Source organism: Melospiza melodia, unplaced genomic scaffold (assembly GCF_035770615.1).
Source record: "Melospiza melodia melodia isolate bMelMel2 unplaced genomic scaffold, bMelMel2.pri scaffold_18, whole genome shotgun sequence".
NCBI lineage: Eukaryota > Metazoa > Chordata > Aves > Passeriformes > Passerellidae > Melospiza > Melospiza melodia.
The window spans coordinates 5662054-5679227 of record NW_026948525.1 but is presented as its reverse complement, the minus strand read 5'-3'; the positions used below and the strand labels follow the sequence as shown (position 1 = coordinate 5679227).

Below are 17174 nucleotides of genomic sequence, written 5' to 3'. Positions count from 1 at the left end.
GGGGCAAATTTGGAGACCGCATCTATGGGTGGATGGGGCACCTAGGATTTTCCCAGTTGCTGGGAATGGTTCTCCAGGTCCCTGGAGTATCCATCCCATCTGGTTCTGCTTGTCCTGGTTCCCTGACAGCTGGGGCCCTGGGCAGAGCCCTGAGAGCCTGGTCTTCCCCCAGGGAAGGAGAAGGAGCCCCTGGAGAAGCTGTACCGGGTGAGGATGCTGCTGCTGCTGCTGCTGCTGCTGCTGCTGCTGGAGACAGCGATGGTGACATCAAGGATGACAAGCTCTTCCTCAGCCTGGCCACGGGAGGCTGAAGGTGATGGACTTTGATTCTGGCACCTTCTTCAAAGCCAAACTCCACAGGGAATTTGCAGATGAGTCCCCAGCCGGGGAAATTCTGCCAGATTTGGGCATGACCAAGCCCGGCTGGGAACCAAAGGCTCCCCCTTTGCTGGGGCAGATGCAACTCATTCTTCAGTGGCTGCCCAGCTGCTTTTGGCAGGGCTGGGGCATGGGCTGGGGTGGGCACGAAATGGGAGTGGGCTCCTGGCCCTGCCAACAGCCCCCAGCACCCACCGTGCCCCGAGCTGGGGCTGGGGCAGCCAGCCCGACACAAACAAACCCCCATGGTGGGAGCAGAGGTGGGGCTCCAGAACCCATGCTGGGGCTGCTTTGCTGTGCAGGCAAGGAAGGGCTTGGGCTGCTCCACTGCCCTTGTTTGCTTTGGGGTCACTGTGATTTTGGGGGGCAGTGCAGGGGGGAAGAGAGAAAGTGTGGGCTTCCCACAGCCATGGCTGGGTTTTTCCCTCGCATGCAGGGGTTTGGCCTTTCTCAAGGCCCTTACAGAGATAAGAGTTTTCACCGTTTTTCTTGTTTTCCCTTTTTGCATCTAATCTCTTTTCAATAATGTGTTGTTTGTTTTAGCAGAGGAAATGTTCCAGGTGATCCAGTGTGGATGGGGAAGTGCTGGGGAGCAGCTGTGGCGTGGATGGGCCATGCCCTTGGAGAAGGCTGAGGCCATGGTTTGGGAGCAGCTTTTCTTGCAGCCGTGGCTGGCGTGAGGTGGGTCCCTGTGTGCTTGGCAGGGTGGGATCAGAGCTTTTGGGAGCTGGCAGCGAGCACAGGAGCATCCTGCTCTGGGCAGCTGCTGAGGGCTGGATGTGCCGTGGCTGGCTGCAGGCTGGGCACATGTGCTGCCCTCCTGCTCTTTGCCAAAGGCAGAAGGGATGGGCAGCTCTGGGCACAGCTCTGGGCACAGTCAGCATGGCCTGGGCACCGCAGGCCTTGGCACAAGGGCACAGGAGCCCTCAGCTGACGGGCGGTTTCTGCTTTCTCTCCTTGCAGCCGGGCTCTGCGGGTGCTGAGGCTGCTCTGGGCTCTGCCAGGGCTCTGCTGGGCTCAGCCCTGGGCCCAGCTGGGCTGGCTCTGCCCTCACATTGCTCTGACAGCTCTGCATCAGACGAGCCCATTGCAAGCACAGCGCCTGAGCTTTCTGCTTTGGCAGGTGAGTTGAGACTCTGCTGCAGGCCCAGAGATTGCAGCTGGGGACACACATCCAATTGGCAAGGACCCAAACTCTCCACAGTCCAGCTGAACACCTGGATCTGCACAGGGTGTTTTGTCTGTCCCATTCTTCCTTCTTGATTGGCTGGAATTGTGCAATTCCACTTTCTTCCTCCTCTAGAAGTGCCACGAGTGGGCCAAAGCTGGCGAGTTGGCCGTGCTCCTGAGGCAGTGCAGTCTGGAGCTGGTGGATGGAGAATTGCCCATCTGCACTGCCAAACCAGAGCAAAAAGCTGGCAGTGGGACTTTGTGTCTCTAAGAGATCCCTGACAGTTTCAAAGGGAATGTGCAGCTCATTCCCAGGCTGAGAAGGAAGGTCATCTTCTAAAGGATTTGGGCTTTGACAGAGTTTCCATTCCCAGTCCTGCTTGGAGCTGGAAGGGCACAAAGCAATTTCCTCTTGTTTCGACCAGAATTTAAAATAACAATATTGGAAACAATCCCCAAAAACTTTTTATAAAGACTGCTGACATCACTAAGATGGATCCATGCCATCAGCACATTTACAAAATGAATAACTGAGTTCTGTTTCGAATGATCAGTTACCTCTTAATTCAAAGTTAGAGAAGATTTTTAACTGCACACTTGGGTTTTGTTTTTATCTTTCACACTTTATATAGTTTTTTATTACTTTTTCCTTTTTTCTCCTTTCAATAGAAAACATGTCCTATCAAAGGAATGTCCTTTGCTCCTGGTTCCTGTGTGGAGCAGCTCCCTTCCTGCTGGCTGAGCTGCTCAGGCAGAGCCCGGCAGCTCCTGGCCCTGCAGGGCTGAGGCTTTTCCCCGTTGCTGGGCACAGACTGATGGAGCAGCACTGCTGAACTCGGGCACACAGAGGCACCAGCAGCAGCTGCCTTTGGCCACCTGAGGCTCCAAGACCCAAACTCTGAGCAGCCAGGGCTGGAAGAGACTGGCAGGATCTGATCCCTGACTCTGGGCAGACAGGGCTGAACAAATGACCCCACAGCAGCAGCAGCAGCAGCAGCAGCAGCAGCACATGGAGCTGACTTTGAGCACAGCCCCTGCCCCTCTTGCCTCCCGTGTGCAGCGGTGTCACAGCAGCCTGAGGCACCTGGGAGCCCCCAGTGCCAGCAGGGACTGGAGATGGCAGCCCTGGGCTCCTGGAGGCTGTGCAGGGAACGGAGCTGGGCACTCCCTGTCCATGGGGAGCTTCCAGATGGAAAAGGCTGCTGTGCCCAGGCAGCTGCAAGGGCACAGAAAGGAGGCTCTGGAGCACTGGATCTGTGCCAGTGCCACAGTCCTGGGCAGCAGCCAGCGAGCCCTGGGGGAACAGAGGGCACAGCAAGAGGGACAGAACCAGGCAAGGGCAGAGACTGGAGAGAGCCAGGCCTGGGAGCAGGAGCAGCTGCTCCATTACACTCTTGGAGAAAGCTCTTGGCTGGTTCAAAGTGCTGAAAGGCGGGAAGGGCAGAGAGGAGGCCACAGCAAACAATGCTCCTGTTTGCACAGCCTCCCCTCTCCGTGTCCCAGAAGGAATTGCATGCACTGTGTTCTTCTCTCCAAGCCGTCTCATTCAGCATGAGCAACTCAGCACCAGGAGCTGAAGGAGCTGAAGCCTCAGGCCACAGGAGCTGGGCAAGAGGGAACTTTTGGAGCAAAGGAATGCTGCTAAAATAGCCCCAGCTGAATGCAGTGGATATAATCATGGAATCACAGAATCCTTTCTGTTGGAAAAGCCCTCTGAGCTCACCCAGTGCAGCCGCTCACCCAGCAGTGCCAAGCCCAGCACTAAACCACGTCCCTGAAGTGCCAAGGCCTGGACACCAGCCCTGAGTGAGGCCTGGACAGCAGGCCCTGAGCCCAAGGTGGCCTCTGGATGAACCTTCCAAGCAAAGGTTATCTTTGTATCTGCTCCCTGATGAAATATGCATGGTTATTAGCACTGTGATAGATGTAGCCACTCCTTAGTGAGACATGTATTGACCTTTGTGTATTTAGAAGCCAGACAAGGCCATGAAATCTGACATCTGGCCTTGTTTGGGGCTGAATGGTCAAAGTCACCTCCCTTGGTTCCTCCTGGGGCCCTGGCCAGGCTTTGGGAGGGACCCAAGAGGAGGATGAAAGCAGATGTTGCCACACTAGCAGTACTGTCAGTTTGTTCATTCAGCACTGTCAGAGCTGGGCCCTGTCCCAGTGGGGCTGGAGCCTCACCTGGGGCTGGAGGCACCTGCAGGAATTCCCAGTGCCCAGGAGTGGCTCTGCAGCCCTTGGCTGTGACAGCTTCCCCAGCTGCTCTGTGGGTCTGGGGGATGGTAAAGGCTGAGGGTGAATGCTGCTGGATCTTTCTTAATCACTGCTGCAATCTTTGGTGGGGATGGTTGGCTGCATTGCTGAACTGCTCCTTTTGTGATTCTTTGCTGCTCTGAACTGCAGGAAATGACACTGATTCCTTCAGCTGGAGTCTGTGCCCTTGGTGCTAACTTTGGCTACTGGTAATACAAAACTGGCACAGTCTGGCCAGATCCCAACAAAATGTCACTTGTTCAGTGTCAATGTGAGGAATCAGTGCCATCAAGAATTCCCAGCTGGGAAGCCCTTCCCTCGAATTCCCTGGCTCTGGAGTAGGCTGAGATCAGAGCCCCGTGTGGGCAGTGGGGCAGTCGGGTAAAAGAAGCTGCACCCCTGGATGGCTTTAAATGCATCCAAAAATTGCATATGGAAAAGGAAAAGAACTTGTGGGTTTGGGCAGACAAACATGAATTTGTTAAGGGTGCATTGGAAACAGCACCTTCAGAAGGAACAATTATTGTTGGAATGCTCCCACATGGAGCAAGAGAAGAAGATTTTAATTTTGAGCTCAGATGCATTTGTGCAAGTGAAATATCTATATACATAATAATATATATGTATTTATAGTATAGTAAGACCTCAATATATATATTTATATATGTCTGTATCTACTTTTATCTATATTTTTATATCACTATCTATGTATAAAATTATAATAATAATGTGAAGTAGTGTTGACAATACTAATTTGGTAGCTTTGGCAGCTCAGGGATGTAACACTAAATACCCTACAGAACTGGATTGGCCAGGACCTTAATGTCAGCGGTCAACTTTGTGAGATTGTATACAATGGAAAAAGGAGGAAGGGAGGAAATTGGCTATTTTTACAGGGTGTGCTGATGCTGTGATGCAGAGTGCTTTGTCTGTTCCTGTGAAAAATACAGTCATTAAGCCTGCAGGGTTTTTCATGCACAAGCTGCAGGACTGGTTGAACGGGTTGTTAAAAGAGCAGTGTAAAAAATGAGGAGATGGAACCTTTGCCCATGGAGAGCCCATGTCCCAGATGTGCTCCATGCCCTTCACAATGGCCCACGGGGGAAATGGAAACCCCCTGGCTGTGCACGGCTGCCCCCAATTTGCAAATCCAACCATGGGCAGTGAGACTTGGGCTGCCTGGGAAATTGTTCTGGCTGTGATGGCCCCTGGCAGGGCCAGCCCAGAGGCTGCGGGGCTGGGCCTTCATGCGTTGGAATTCATTAGGATAAATTCAAATCAAATGAGAGCTATCAATACCAAAACAGGAATTCAGATTCCTCCAGGACACTTTGCTTTGGTAACTGCTCCCTTGGAGCTTGGCCTTGCAAAGTGTTCCTGTCATGGCAGGAGGAATTGATGCAGAATATCCAGGAGAAATTACAGTAATTCTGTCAAACAATAATGAACAAGATTGGATTATTCAACCCCATGACAGAGTAGCACAATTATTGATCTTGCAATTTTAAGAACAATTGTGAAAAAAGGAGATCCACCTCCAGTCACCACCGTTGTGGGGATAAAGGGTTTGGATGCAGCAGCCCTAATAATGGAACCAGAGTGTGGGTCCAGAGGCCAAAAGGCCCTCCCGAGGCAGCTGAAGGAACAGCTCCTAGGAAAGACAACTCTGAGTCCTGAAACCTGGGCAGGAACAATGGGAATGTGTCCCTGCAGCCAGGGATTCTGTGTGAGAACAAGGAGATTTGACAGGATATTGTTTTACACATCCTGCCAGACCAGATCTCCCTGTTTGCCCCAAGGGCCCCTGTGGAAAATGCTCTGATCCACGGGGCTCCATGTTAAGGCTGCTGTGACACTGAGGGACTTGCACAGGAATTCCATCCAGGAGCCTGGGTGCCCCTCAGGGACTGGGACCCGGCCCCTTCCAGCCAGAGGGGAAAGGGCCCCCCAAGCCTTGTTAGCCACAGACAGCATGGTAAAGCTGAACAGCAAAGGGCCTGGGGGCATTATTCTGGAATTAAAAAGGTGCCAGCTCCACGGACAACAGAATTCTTGTTCCTAACTCCAATGGGATTGAGAAAATAGAATGAAGAACGGTGTCACTAAAGTACTCCTGATGTCTGTAAGGTGTACCTTGATAGTCAGCCAGAATCTTTGTCTGCCACAAACACCTCTCGTTTTTCACCAAGGGGTTAGTCATCAAAATGTAATGATGGGTTATGATGGATTGCTGAGCTTCTTTTGTAATTCTTTGCTAATGATGATGTGCTTTGCTGAGCTTATCCTTTTGTAAATCTCTGCAGCTGTGCATGATATAAATGACACAATTCCTTAGGCTGGTGTCTGTGTCTTTGGTAGTGACCCTGCCCACTGGTGAAACAGGGCCCCCTCTTGCCTTAAGTGTTACCTGGGAAGGCAAAAACTTTCCCTCCAAAATTCCCCCCTTCCTCCCTGTTCCCCCCATTCCTACCCTGAGCATGATGTGCTCTGGTCTGGGGTATGCCTGAGCTCAGTTGGGGTCCCCTGTCCTGGCTGTGTCCCCTGCCCAGCTCCCCCGCAGCCCCAGCCCCTGCCCAGCGTGGCCAGACCTCCTTACGAGAGTCCCTGCATCAATATCAGCCACTGAATGCTGCAATCACTTCTTGTGTAATAGGAACAGCAATAAAAGACACCCTTTATAATAGGAATACATATTTCTTATAAGCTCTTTGAACTCTTTCTCCATAACTGTCAAAGGAAACCCTCCTAATGAACTGCATTGGAGCAGAGGGAAATCAAGGCAGAGCCATGGTTTGTCATGACTTGCTTGATCCTAATGAGCCCCGTGGTGCATTTGGCGTGAGCCCTGGAACCTCAGGGCCTGGGAGGAGATTGCACAAACCTTGCCAGGAGTCAAAGTCAGAAGAAAACCCCAAAGTGTCTCAGAGCACTAATGGCTCCCACTGAGGTCCATCCCCAACAGAGGCTCCTCATGGACTCCTTACAGGACAGAATTGGAGACCAGGATGGCACAAAAGCCTCTCAAACACTCAGTGTGGGAAGGAAAATCCAAAGTACCTTAAACACCTTGAGTGTCTCAAAGGATTAATGAGCCCTACTGAGTGTAAGTACAAAGCTCTCCAGGGACTAATTAACACAGATAATTGGGGCCATGATTGCACAAACCTCTCCCAGAGTCTGTATCCAAAGGGAAACACCAAGTACCTTAAAATAACTGAAGTACCTTGTAGCATTAATGAGCCCCACTGAGTGTTGTTACTGACAAAGCCACTGCAGGGACTAATGACAGCAGATAATTGGAGGCCATGATTGCACAAACCTCTCAGAGACTCCAAGGCAAAAGCAAAACCCAAAGTCCTTTGAAAAACCTGCAGTTCCTGTAGGGAGCATTCAGGAGCCCCCAGGGCCATTCCTGAGCAAGGCTCCCCAGGGACTCCTTCCAGCAGATCCTTGAGGCCACTGGGATGTGGGCTAGGGGCGGATGCTGAGGGCAGGACAAGGGGCTGACAGTGCCCAGCCTGGCTGGGGCTGTGCCAGGAGGCCCCAGGGCCTCAGGACAAGGTGTCTCCTCACAGCCCTTGGTGGCACAGACCCTGCTGTGCCCCAGGGCACAAGGACTCGGCTTCTCTTTTTCCCCAGCTGTCATCAGTGCCTCCAGTTCTCTGCTCTGCCTGGGGCCTTGGGACACTTTCTCAGTTGTGAACCTCAGTGGGACCCATTAAAAGTCCAAGAAAGTTTGGAGCTGGATTCTGACTTGGAGTTCTGGAGAGGTTTCTTCAGCTCCCTCTCAGGGACTGATGTTCAGGGCTCAGAGTAAAAGGGATGAAATTCAGGTATGATCTAGAAAATACTTCTTCCCTGTCAGGGTGGTGAAGTCCTGGCACAGGTTGCTCACAGAAGCAGAGTAAATAAAGTCTTAGAATTCTTCTTTTCTGTCCCATTGCTATTCCATAAGTTCAAGTTTGGTTTTCAGAGTGCCACCTTCTCAGCTGGTTGCCATTTGTGTCCTGCTTTCTCTCCTGCCTTCCTTTGTCTGCTCCTTTTCCCTTCCACACGGTCTCTCTTTACCTGTGGCAGCTCCCAGCCAAAGACCTTCCCCTGATTTTTTTTTTTTTTCTTCCCAACTCGGGTGCTCAAACAGCCCTGGATGAAGTTCTGGAGGCTGGCAGTGAAATGTCTTTGTAAGATCTTGCTCTGCTTGTGTCTTGGCCCCTTCAGAATTTGGCCTTGAAGGGCAGGAGCATCTTTTCCTTGCTGGCAGCTGGAATTGCAGCCCATGGCAGTGAGTGCCAGAGATGTCAGAGGGCGATTGCTGAGGCTGCCGGGGCGCTGCTCCTGCCGTGCCTGCCAGGGGAGCTGTGCAGGGCAGGGTCAGGCTGCAGCAGCTGGCTGGGCTCCCCGAGCAGACAGCAAAGGCGGCTTTGCTGCACATTCTGCAGCTGGGAGCAGAGGGAAGAAGGGCAGGGAGTCCCTGACAGAATGCTGGAATGCTTGTGCCTGGAAGGAACCTGCCCATGGGTCCATCCAGGCTTAAGGTGCCATGAGGGAGAGGTGCCTCAGCCCCAGTGAAGGCACAAATGAGACCATAGGAGAACAAAACCATATTGTTTTGTTCATGGATTTTACTGAACAAGAAATGGGAGCTCAGGAGATCGAAATACGAAAGAGGTCTTGGAGAGAGAGAGCTTAGAAGATGATCAGTTGGAAGTAGATACTTTTTAAGGTCCTTTCCTGCATTCTGGGATTCTAGAAGACGTGTAGATGTGAATTTGGATTTAATATTCTTCTTCTTATTATAATTTCTTCTTCTTTCTTTCTCTTCTTCCCCTTCTTCTTCTTAATTGCTACTACTATTCTTTCTTCTTCTTTAAAATATTCTTCCTATTCTCCTTCTAAGTAATCTTATTTGCTTGCTATGCTTATTAACTATGTCATTCTTGATTTTTAATATTCCTTTATTAATTACTAGTTTTTCATCTTCCTCTTCATCTTCGTATTCCTATTCTCATTCTTATTATTCTTACTAAATTTACTACTACTATTTCTTATTCTTCTTCTTATTCCTATTCTTTTTTTTAAATATTTTCAAAATATCTTTTGTGTAAGTTTTTTTTAATTTTTTTTTTTACTACTACTATTTCTTAAACTCAACTTTAATTTGTTTCGGAGGAATGGTATGAGTCAAAGTCCTGCAGTCACATCCATGGAGCAACAGCTCCCACCTGTGCTCATTCCTCAGGGATACAATCCCAAAGGACCAGCGCGGAATCCTTTCAAGATGAGAGGAAATGGCCTTTGATGGCACCAGGGGAAGTTTGGATTCAATGTCAGAAAGAATTTTTCTCTGACAGAGGGGTGAGGCACTGGAAGAAGCTGCCCAGGGAGGCGGTGGAGTCGCCGTCTCTGAGGCGTTGAGGAGTTGTGCAGATGTTGCCCTTGAGGACGTGGTTGTGCGGTGATGATGGTGCTGCCAGAGTGCCAGTGGCACTGGGTGAGCGTCAGGGTCTCTTCCCACCTCGATGACTCTGGGATTCCCTGCTGAGCGTTCTGGCACCAATTGTGTCCCACACGTGCTGTTTAGGAGTGGCCCCAGCAGTGACTGTGGGTGCTGGGGAGATGCTCCTGGCTGGCCGGGGCAGCTGAGGCTGCAGGGCCATGTCCAGGCCGAGGCCGCCTGTGTGGCTCCCTGGGGCCCCGCGCAGGGAGCAGCCATCATCGGCTGGCCCGGGCTGGGCAGGGCCATGGGTGCTGCTCCTGTAGCTGCCGCGCCAGGCAGGGCCAGCAGAGCAGTGCCCGCAGTGCCCGCAGCGCCTGCTTGAGGCACCCGGGCCGTTTGCTCGGGGCAGCGCTGCTGCCTGTGGGCCTGCGCTCCCGGCTGGCCAGCTGAGGCGCTGCCACGGCTCTGCGGGGCAGGCCCCTGGCTCTGTGGCCCTGCCTCGGGCCCCTGCTGGCCCATGGAGCCTTCGCTGCACAGGGAGGGAAGCGAGGCACACAGGGACTCCGCTGCCTGCCCCTCAACCCAGACCTCCTGAGGGACGGGTAGTGGCAGCCCATCTGTCGCAAGATCTGCCAGCCTTTGGGCCCTGCCTTCTCTTTCAGACAGCTCCAGGATACTGACTTCATGCCAGCCATCGTCCTCCTCCTCCTCCCACAGCAAGGGAGTGGGCCCGAAGCTGAAGATGCTGTTACCTGCACAGCAGTTCTGTGGCAGGTCTGTGCTGCTGCTGTCTTTCTCCGTGGAATCATCTCGGAGTTCTCTGAGTTTTGTTTTGCTGCAGCTGGAGAGGTCTTGGGAGCTGCTGAACTCTCCTTGGGACAGCTCTGGCTCTGCCCCACCTTGGTACTCTTGGCAAAGCTCAGTCTGGCTGTAGGATTCTCAGTCTTCATTGCTGCCAGCTGAGGTGCCCTCCTCACTCTCCTTCTCTGTCAGCACTGAGCCCTGCTCTGCCTCTTCCCACTGCTCCCTGGGGGTTTGGGCTCCCAGTGGGCTGGGTGAGGGGCTGGTGGGGCAGCAGGGTCTGTCTGGAGCAGGGACTGGGCTCTGTGTCCCTGCTGATGGCACCATCTCCCTGGGGGCAGGAGAATGTGCCTGCTTCTCCTGGCTGTTCGCACTTCCTTGCCTTTGCTGGCTCAGCTTTGGCTCAGTCACCTCCTTTTCCATTGGGGGCAGCTCCTGGGCTGTTGCCCTTTGTTGCCACTGGTAGGGCTGTTGCTGTGCCCCCTCTCCCCACAGCACACTCACAGCCGCCTTGCACTGCTGCAACTCGTGGGCACTCATTGCTCTGCATGGGGACGCTTCCTTGGCTGCCATTGCAGGCACCTACTGGAAGAATTCACAGCTTGTCCCCTCTTCCCTCAGGCCAAGCTCTCGGGCCCCAACATCTCCCCACTTGTCATCTCTGTCACGTTTCTTCTCTTCTTCCATGATGACAAAGGGTCTCTCCTCCTCCTCCTCAGTGTCTGACCGTGGCCAGGCTGAGGCACCCACTGCCCCCACCAAGTGCCTGCTGAGGGCCTGGTCTTGCCCCTAGCTGGGCAGGGGGCTGGGTGACTGGAAGGAGTTGAGCTTTGTCTTTCAAAGGGAATTTTGGGGCATCAAGGGTGTCTTTGGTGTTACAAACTGAATGTAAAAATCCCCTGAGCAGTCACTGGCAGGTCAGGTCTGTGAGCACAGTGTGGTTTATGTGCAGGAACACGGGGCAGAGGCAGCAATGAAACAAGGCACAGCACCACACCTGGATTACCTGACCTCTTACCTGCCTCAAAACTGCACAGGCTCAGCTCCAAGCACCTCATTTTGAGAGTGATGTGTAGTTCTCACAGACCTCAGCCTAAGCACTCATGGGCAAAATTCTACTTATGCCCTACACAACTTCTAATTAAAACAGCAGGTACAAATTAGCATGAAATTGAATCCTTTAATGGATGGTTTTCCCTTTTCTCTTCCATTTAAAATCACCCTAACAAGCCTGATTCAATGTGCAAGTGGAATGTATCCTCCAGCGAAAATTCAAATTTAAGTCACTGCAATTTTACATGTGAATATTTTTTCCTCTAGCCCCTATACAGCATGAAGCTGGAAGTGCCCGCTGCAGAGGACACTGACTTCCAGTGACACACAGGGAATAAAACCCCAAAACTCCTAACATTTAATTATCCTGTCCTTTACCAGGTGCTGAACCTCATCTCCAACACCTGAAAAATTTAGTATTTTCCTTTTCATCCCAAATCCACCTTCTTCTCCCACAGCTGTCAGGGCCCTGACTGCACTAATTGTGTGACCAGTCTCAGCTGGGGCTTCCACTCACACTCTTGGACAGGGACTTTATTTAGCCTTGGGGTTTAAATAGAACAATAGAATGGTTTGGTTTTGCAGGGACCTTAAGTTCATCCAGTTTTAACTCTCTGCCATGGTCAGGGACACCTTTGCTGATGCAAGCCCCATCCAGCCTGGCCTTGGATGCTTCCAGGGATCCAGAGGCAGCCACAGCTTCTCTGGGCACACTTTGCCAGGGCCTCACCACTCTCACAGGAAAGAATTAATTCTCAATATCCAGTCTAAATCTGCCCTTTTTCAGTTTAAAGCCATTTCCCTGTGTCCTGTCACTGCAGGCTCTTGTCCAAAGTCCCTCTCCAGCTCTCTCTTGGAGCTCCTTTAAGCACTGGAAGGAATTCTAAGGTGTCTCTGGAGCCTCCTCTTCTCCAGGCTGAACACTGATCTCTCCCAGCATGTCTGCCCAGCAGAGATGTTCCAGCCCCTGAGCCTCTTTATGGCCCTCCTCTGAACCTACCTGACCATGTCCTTCTCCTGCTGGGATGACAGAGGTGACTCGTGGGTGTCTTTGCTGCTAATTCTGTTCCTGAACTGCTGTTTGGGTTTCCTGGGCTGACATTGTGTCCATGTCCTCAGCTCCCAGATTCCTTTTCCTGAGGGACAACAGCAAGAGCTGGATGAGGCTGGGCAGAGCCACTAAGTCCCTGTGCACTCAGGACACCAGTAATGTTTTGCTCTACAGCATTTTTCCCCCAGACAGTGTCTACTGTCAGCACTATTTCCTTTAATCAAAAAATAAATACATTTCAGCGTGGCTCATGATGCTAAATGAAAATAACAGGGGGCTAATGAGCATTGTGAACAAGGCATTAACATGGCAGAGGTTTCCACAAGAAGCTGCATCCTTCTTCCAACAACATGTATACACAACTGTGTCTACAGTTGTGACCTCATCTGTTGACTTTAATTCAGGGAATAAATAGATTTAGATGTCTAACTTTGGTTTATCTTTGTAGCAAATTATGCATTGTGTTACACTTACTAATAAGGAACAAAACTGCCAACTCTGTTTGTGCAACTGTTCAGGGGTCATTCTTACTCTTCACTGAACACATTTAACACATCTAATATTCATAACTGTGTTAGCACATTTAATATTCATGAGTTTGGGGTAGAAGTTAAAGTGTTACTCCCCCAGTAAGTGTTGTGGGAGGATTGGGCCAGTGTCAGTCTGTAAAGGGAGGGTGGCTGTGGCCCTGCTCTGGCAATGGCACTTCTGAACACACCCACACAGGCCGTCCGCGAGTTATGTGCGTCCCCAAGGCTGAAATAACACGTGCAGGCCAAAACTTTTCTAATCCCTTTTCCAAATTTATTTTTACCTCTTCTCCTTGAAAATCTAAAACCCTGGAACAGCCTTGGCTACCCCTCTAAACGCTGCTGGACAGTGGGCTCATTAGAGCGGCCGCCATCGCTGCTGGTGCGGTACTGTGAGGGAGAACCTCACGGCGCAGTGGCAGCAGCCCCGCCGAAACGGGTGGACGGGAAAAACCCATGAAGAGAAGCCACGGTAGGGGACAAGGAGGGACAAGGAGGGACAAGGAAGGACAAGAAGGGACAGGAGGGTCAGGGAGGAACAAGGAGGGACAGGGAGGGAAGGAGGCATTCCCACCTGCCCCGTCCCTCTCCTCAGCCCTGCCGCCATTTCGGGAGCTCTGTGCGGGCGTGCGGCTCCCCCTGGCGGCCTCACAGCCGTCCCGTCCCGGTGGCCATGAAGTCCATGTTCGTCACCGTGAGCACCACCAGCTTCGATGAGCTGATCGCCGCGGCCCGCTCCCCGCCCGCGCTGCAGGTCAGTCGGCCGAGACACCGACACCGGCCCTGGCCCGGGCCTGCCCTCCCGGGGCTGGCGCCTGTGCGCCGCGGGCTGCCCTGCCCTCCCTGCCGCATCCCGGCAGCAGTGCCGGGGCGCCTGAGGGCGCCGTGGCGGTTCGGGGGTGCCCGGCGGAGAAGCATGAAGTGTTGCTTGAGGAAGGGGAGGGACGGCCTGTGGGACGGGGAGGGGGGGGGGTGATACCGGGGCCGGGGCCGTCTGGAGCTGGGCACAGCCCTCACACAGCCTCTCTATCCCCGCCTCATCCCCTTCGTTCCACCTCCGTCATCCCCCCCTTCTTCTCCTTCTCTCTCTCCGTCCCCCCTCCCCACCATCTTCTCCGCCCCCCTTATCGCCTCCATCCCCCGGTGCCCTGCCCGCAGGCGCTGCAGAGCCGCGGGTACCAGAAGCTGGTGCTGCAGGCGGGCTGGGGCTCGCTGCCGCAGCCGCAGCCCAGCAGCAGCCCGGCCGCGGCGGTGGAAGCGTTCCGGTTCAAGGACTCGCTGGCTGAGGAGCTGCAGAGCGCAGACCTGGTCATCAGCCACACAGGTACAGCCCGGCTGCTTCTGGGGCTGCAGGAGCTCCGTGGGATGAGGTCTCTTCAGCCCGGGGTGAGCTGGCTGGGAGTGCTGAGCTCCACAGCTGGGTTGTTCAAGAGGCTCCCCTCTTTCAGCAGCGAGTAGGGGGATATTTGATCTCTCACCATGTTTTCTGTTCCTCTTGTAGGTGCTGGTAGCTGCCTGGAGACTCTAGAGAATGGAAAACCACTAATAGTAGTAATAAATGACAAGCTGATGAACCATCAGCTTGAGCTGGCCAAACAGCTGCACAGAGATGGCTGTGTCCTCTACTGTAACTGCAGGTATGGAGCTGCTGGGGCTGTTCCTGCTGGGCAAGAGCATTCAGTCCATGTGACTGCACAGCTGAGAACGCAACAAGGTAATTTACATCCTTCTCTGTCATCTCCATCTGGATATTACATTTTCCAGAGTGAATAGACTAACACTGTGTAGAAATTTACCACACTTACCAAGCTTTTTTACCACAATAATTATTTTTTTACCACTTATAAATATTTTTTCATTTGAGGTAACATATATTTAGATTAAAAAAAGAAAAACACTTCAGGGGATTAATAAAGCAGATATAGATATTATCTGGTTAGTAACTTTAAATACCCCTGTCTTTCAGGTACTCATTCAGGCTGCCCTTTTAACCAAACTTCCTGAATCCACCATACCATCTGACAAGTAGTTTCACAGATCCACTGCCTGTCACTTCAGGAGCAAAATTTAAACTAAACTAACAAAAACACACAAAAAACCCCCTACCCCACAAGCAAACAATGTGTGAAAAAATCCCACCATCACCAAAACTCCTAGCTCCTTTTTTTAGAGTTCATCCTGACTCCTGTTGGGTTTATTTCTCCTCCTGGTTTTGACTGTATCTTACTGTTTTCTCTTTACTCATGATTGACTCCACTCTAAAAATAAAAGATGACTTTTAAACTGAAGGCAGAAAAAATGTAACGCCCTTTACTTAGTCTGCATCTTGTTCCTTTGCCTTGCAAGCAGAGTTTCCTATGTTTCAGACGAGCTTTCTGAACAGACCAGGCCTGGCATTCATTTAAATTGAGCAAGTTTCCTAAACTTATTATCTTGGTGCTTCTGTCAGCTTTGGAATATTTATTTCTTTGTGTTGGGCAGTGCCAAGCATTCGAGCCTTATTTGCAGCCTGATACTAGCAAGTGACAGATTGATGTAGCTGTTCTTTCTGACCCTTTCTGTGATCAGGGGAGAACTCTTCCATGTGTTCAAATAGGATGGATTTCCTCTTATGGTTTATGGAGCAGAGCCTCAGATCTTGCTCAGTCTCCCAGCACTGTGACCACAGAAGATTAAAAAGTGTCAAAGTTGAGTTTGTCTCAGAAAGCTGATGGAAGTGTGTTCTCAGCAAGGCTCCCTACCAGCCAGTGCTGGCTGGGGCCTGCTGCTCTGGGCATTCTCTTCCTTTCCATACATATCCTTATTTAATATTTCCATGCTAAAGAATTATGTATGGATGCATAGAAAGAAAATTGTATTTAAAATTTTCCCATGGGGTGGCTATTTCTTTAATTTTTGCTTTTGGTCTCTTTTTACTGCACTCTTGTGGAGACAATGCAGTCAATGAACTTGTCAGCTTTTAAACCTTTTCCTCCTGGACAGCCAGAAAAGTTTGCTTCATTCTTGAATAAAGTTCTTGGGTTACAATAAACAAAACAGAGAAATAAAAAAGTTGGAACAAAATGTGTCATCTCCTCCACTTAAGATCTGCAGCTGGGCCAAACACTCAAAGAAAATTTCATTTAATATTAACTGATATTAGTGTCAAACTCATTCAGCTTTATGCATAAAAGAGTACAATGCCAATAAGGAGGGAGTATGGACTGTCGTGCGGCATGGACAGACATATTTCTGTCACAAAAGCTGCACTGGAATGGGAATTCCACCGATGAGGACAAGTTAAACTACTTCTTTACAGGCATGGCATATGCCTTCTGGTCTCTTGACCTTTTTTGCTAAACACAGGTGGAAATGTGAAATACAACGCTGTGTTTCATGTCAGGTACAAACAGGCGACGTGTATTTGTGAATGAGAAATATGTGGACCCAGACAATGGGCGAGCTGTGAATTCTATTAATAAGTGAGGAAAATAAAGCATGGAAAAAGGCCTTTGAACCTATCTTTGGTTTGCAATTAACGCTGGTTGATTTAGGAGCATTGGAATTAAGGTGTTAAAGATAAGGCTTTTTGCTTGCATTGAATCCATAAAGAGCTCTGCAATAATAATCTTTTGAAGCATAATTTTAGAATATTACTTGTATCCTTGAAACTATAGCTTTGGAATATATAAAAAGGAAATATGCTTATCTCACGCCTTATTGAAGCAGAGAAAAACAGCTTGAGAAAGGAAGATGAACATCACCTGAAGCGTTATGAACAAAAATTCTGCCAATTTTTTTTGTGAGAAAAAGCTTACCGTGGTTGCTGCTGGGCTGCTGCTTGTGTTATGGTAATTATGGGTCGTTGTCGTTAATAGTTGGTTTTGTATCAGTAAAAACTCCAGCTGGGACCAAGTTAATGGCCCTTCTCTGAGACAGTGAAGGGTGGGGACCTCCCAAACAGTGAGGAGAAGAGACTTTAGGGGGGGGAATATGCAAAATAACTCCAGGACCAGCATGCCATGAGAAGCTACTGCTTCTAGCTTGCTAAAAAAGACCTCAAAACAACAAGCCGCCTAAGAGCTGAGAGATTGGAGTGATGTCTGGACGTCAGGAACGGAGCGCTGAGCCTGCAGAGATGCTGAACACCGTCGCATTCCCTCTCACCCTGAGCACGGGAGTCGTCCCGATGCCAGGAGCAGGCCAAGAGAGGTGGCAGGATTAACATCGGAAGGGGTCACCACGCCCTAAAGGCTCCCACGAGGACCGGACCCCCAGCTCTGCCCCTAGTGGACAAAGCTGCGCATGTCCTCCTCCTCCAAGTCACCCGGGGAGAGGCGACGGGAAGCTGCAGCCCCTTCCGAGCTGCCCAATCCTGAGCTGATCACTTTTAATAAAGGCACTAAAAGGAGAAAAAGTCTCCTGCCCTGTTTATTTTAGCTTGGGCGCTCGTCCGCAATTACCACGCCAGAAGAGGACACCAGGACTGGCCATCTTGGACCTCCAGGACAGCTGGCTA

At 51.0% G+C, this 17174-nt stretch overlaps 1 protein-coding gene across 3 annotated transcripts; it reads left to right on the top strand.

Moving 5' to 3' along the window:
• Nucleotides 1-13349: 13349 nt before the first annotated feature.
• On the top strand, nucleotides 13350-15706 carry LOC134433452 (UDP-N-acetylglucosamine transferase subunit ALG13 homolog). 3 transcript variants are annotated; one of them, XM_063182304.1, is made up of 5 exons: nucleotides 13350-13430; nucleotides 13835-14000; nucleotides 14178-14313; nucleotides 15250-15262; nucleotides 15608-15706. In XM_063182304.1, the coding sequence occupies exons 1-5, from the start codon at nucleotides 13350-13352 to the stop codon at nucleotides 15704-15706; spliced, it is 495 nt and encodes a 164-aa protein (XP_063038374.1). The 3 variants fall into 3 exon arrangements, with proteins under 3 accessions (XP_063038374.1, XP_063038373.1, XP_063038372.1); XM_063182303.1 differs by lacking the exon at nucleotides 15250-15262 and having other exon boundaries at nucleotides 14178-14312; nucleotides 15594-15706; XM_063182302.1 differs by lacking the exon at nucleotides 15250-15262 and having other exon boundaries at nucleotides 14178-14332.
• The last annotated feature ends 1468 nt before the right edge of the window (nucleotides 15707-17174 follow it).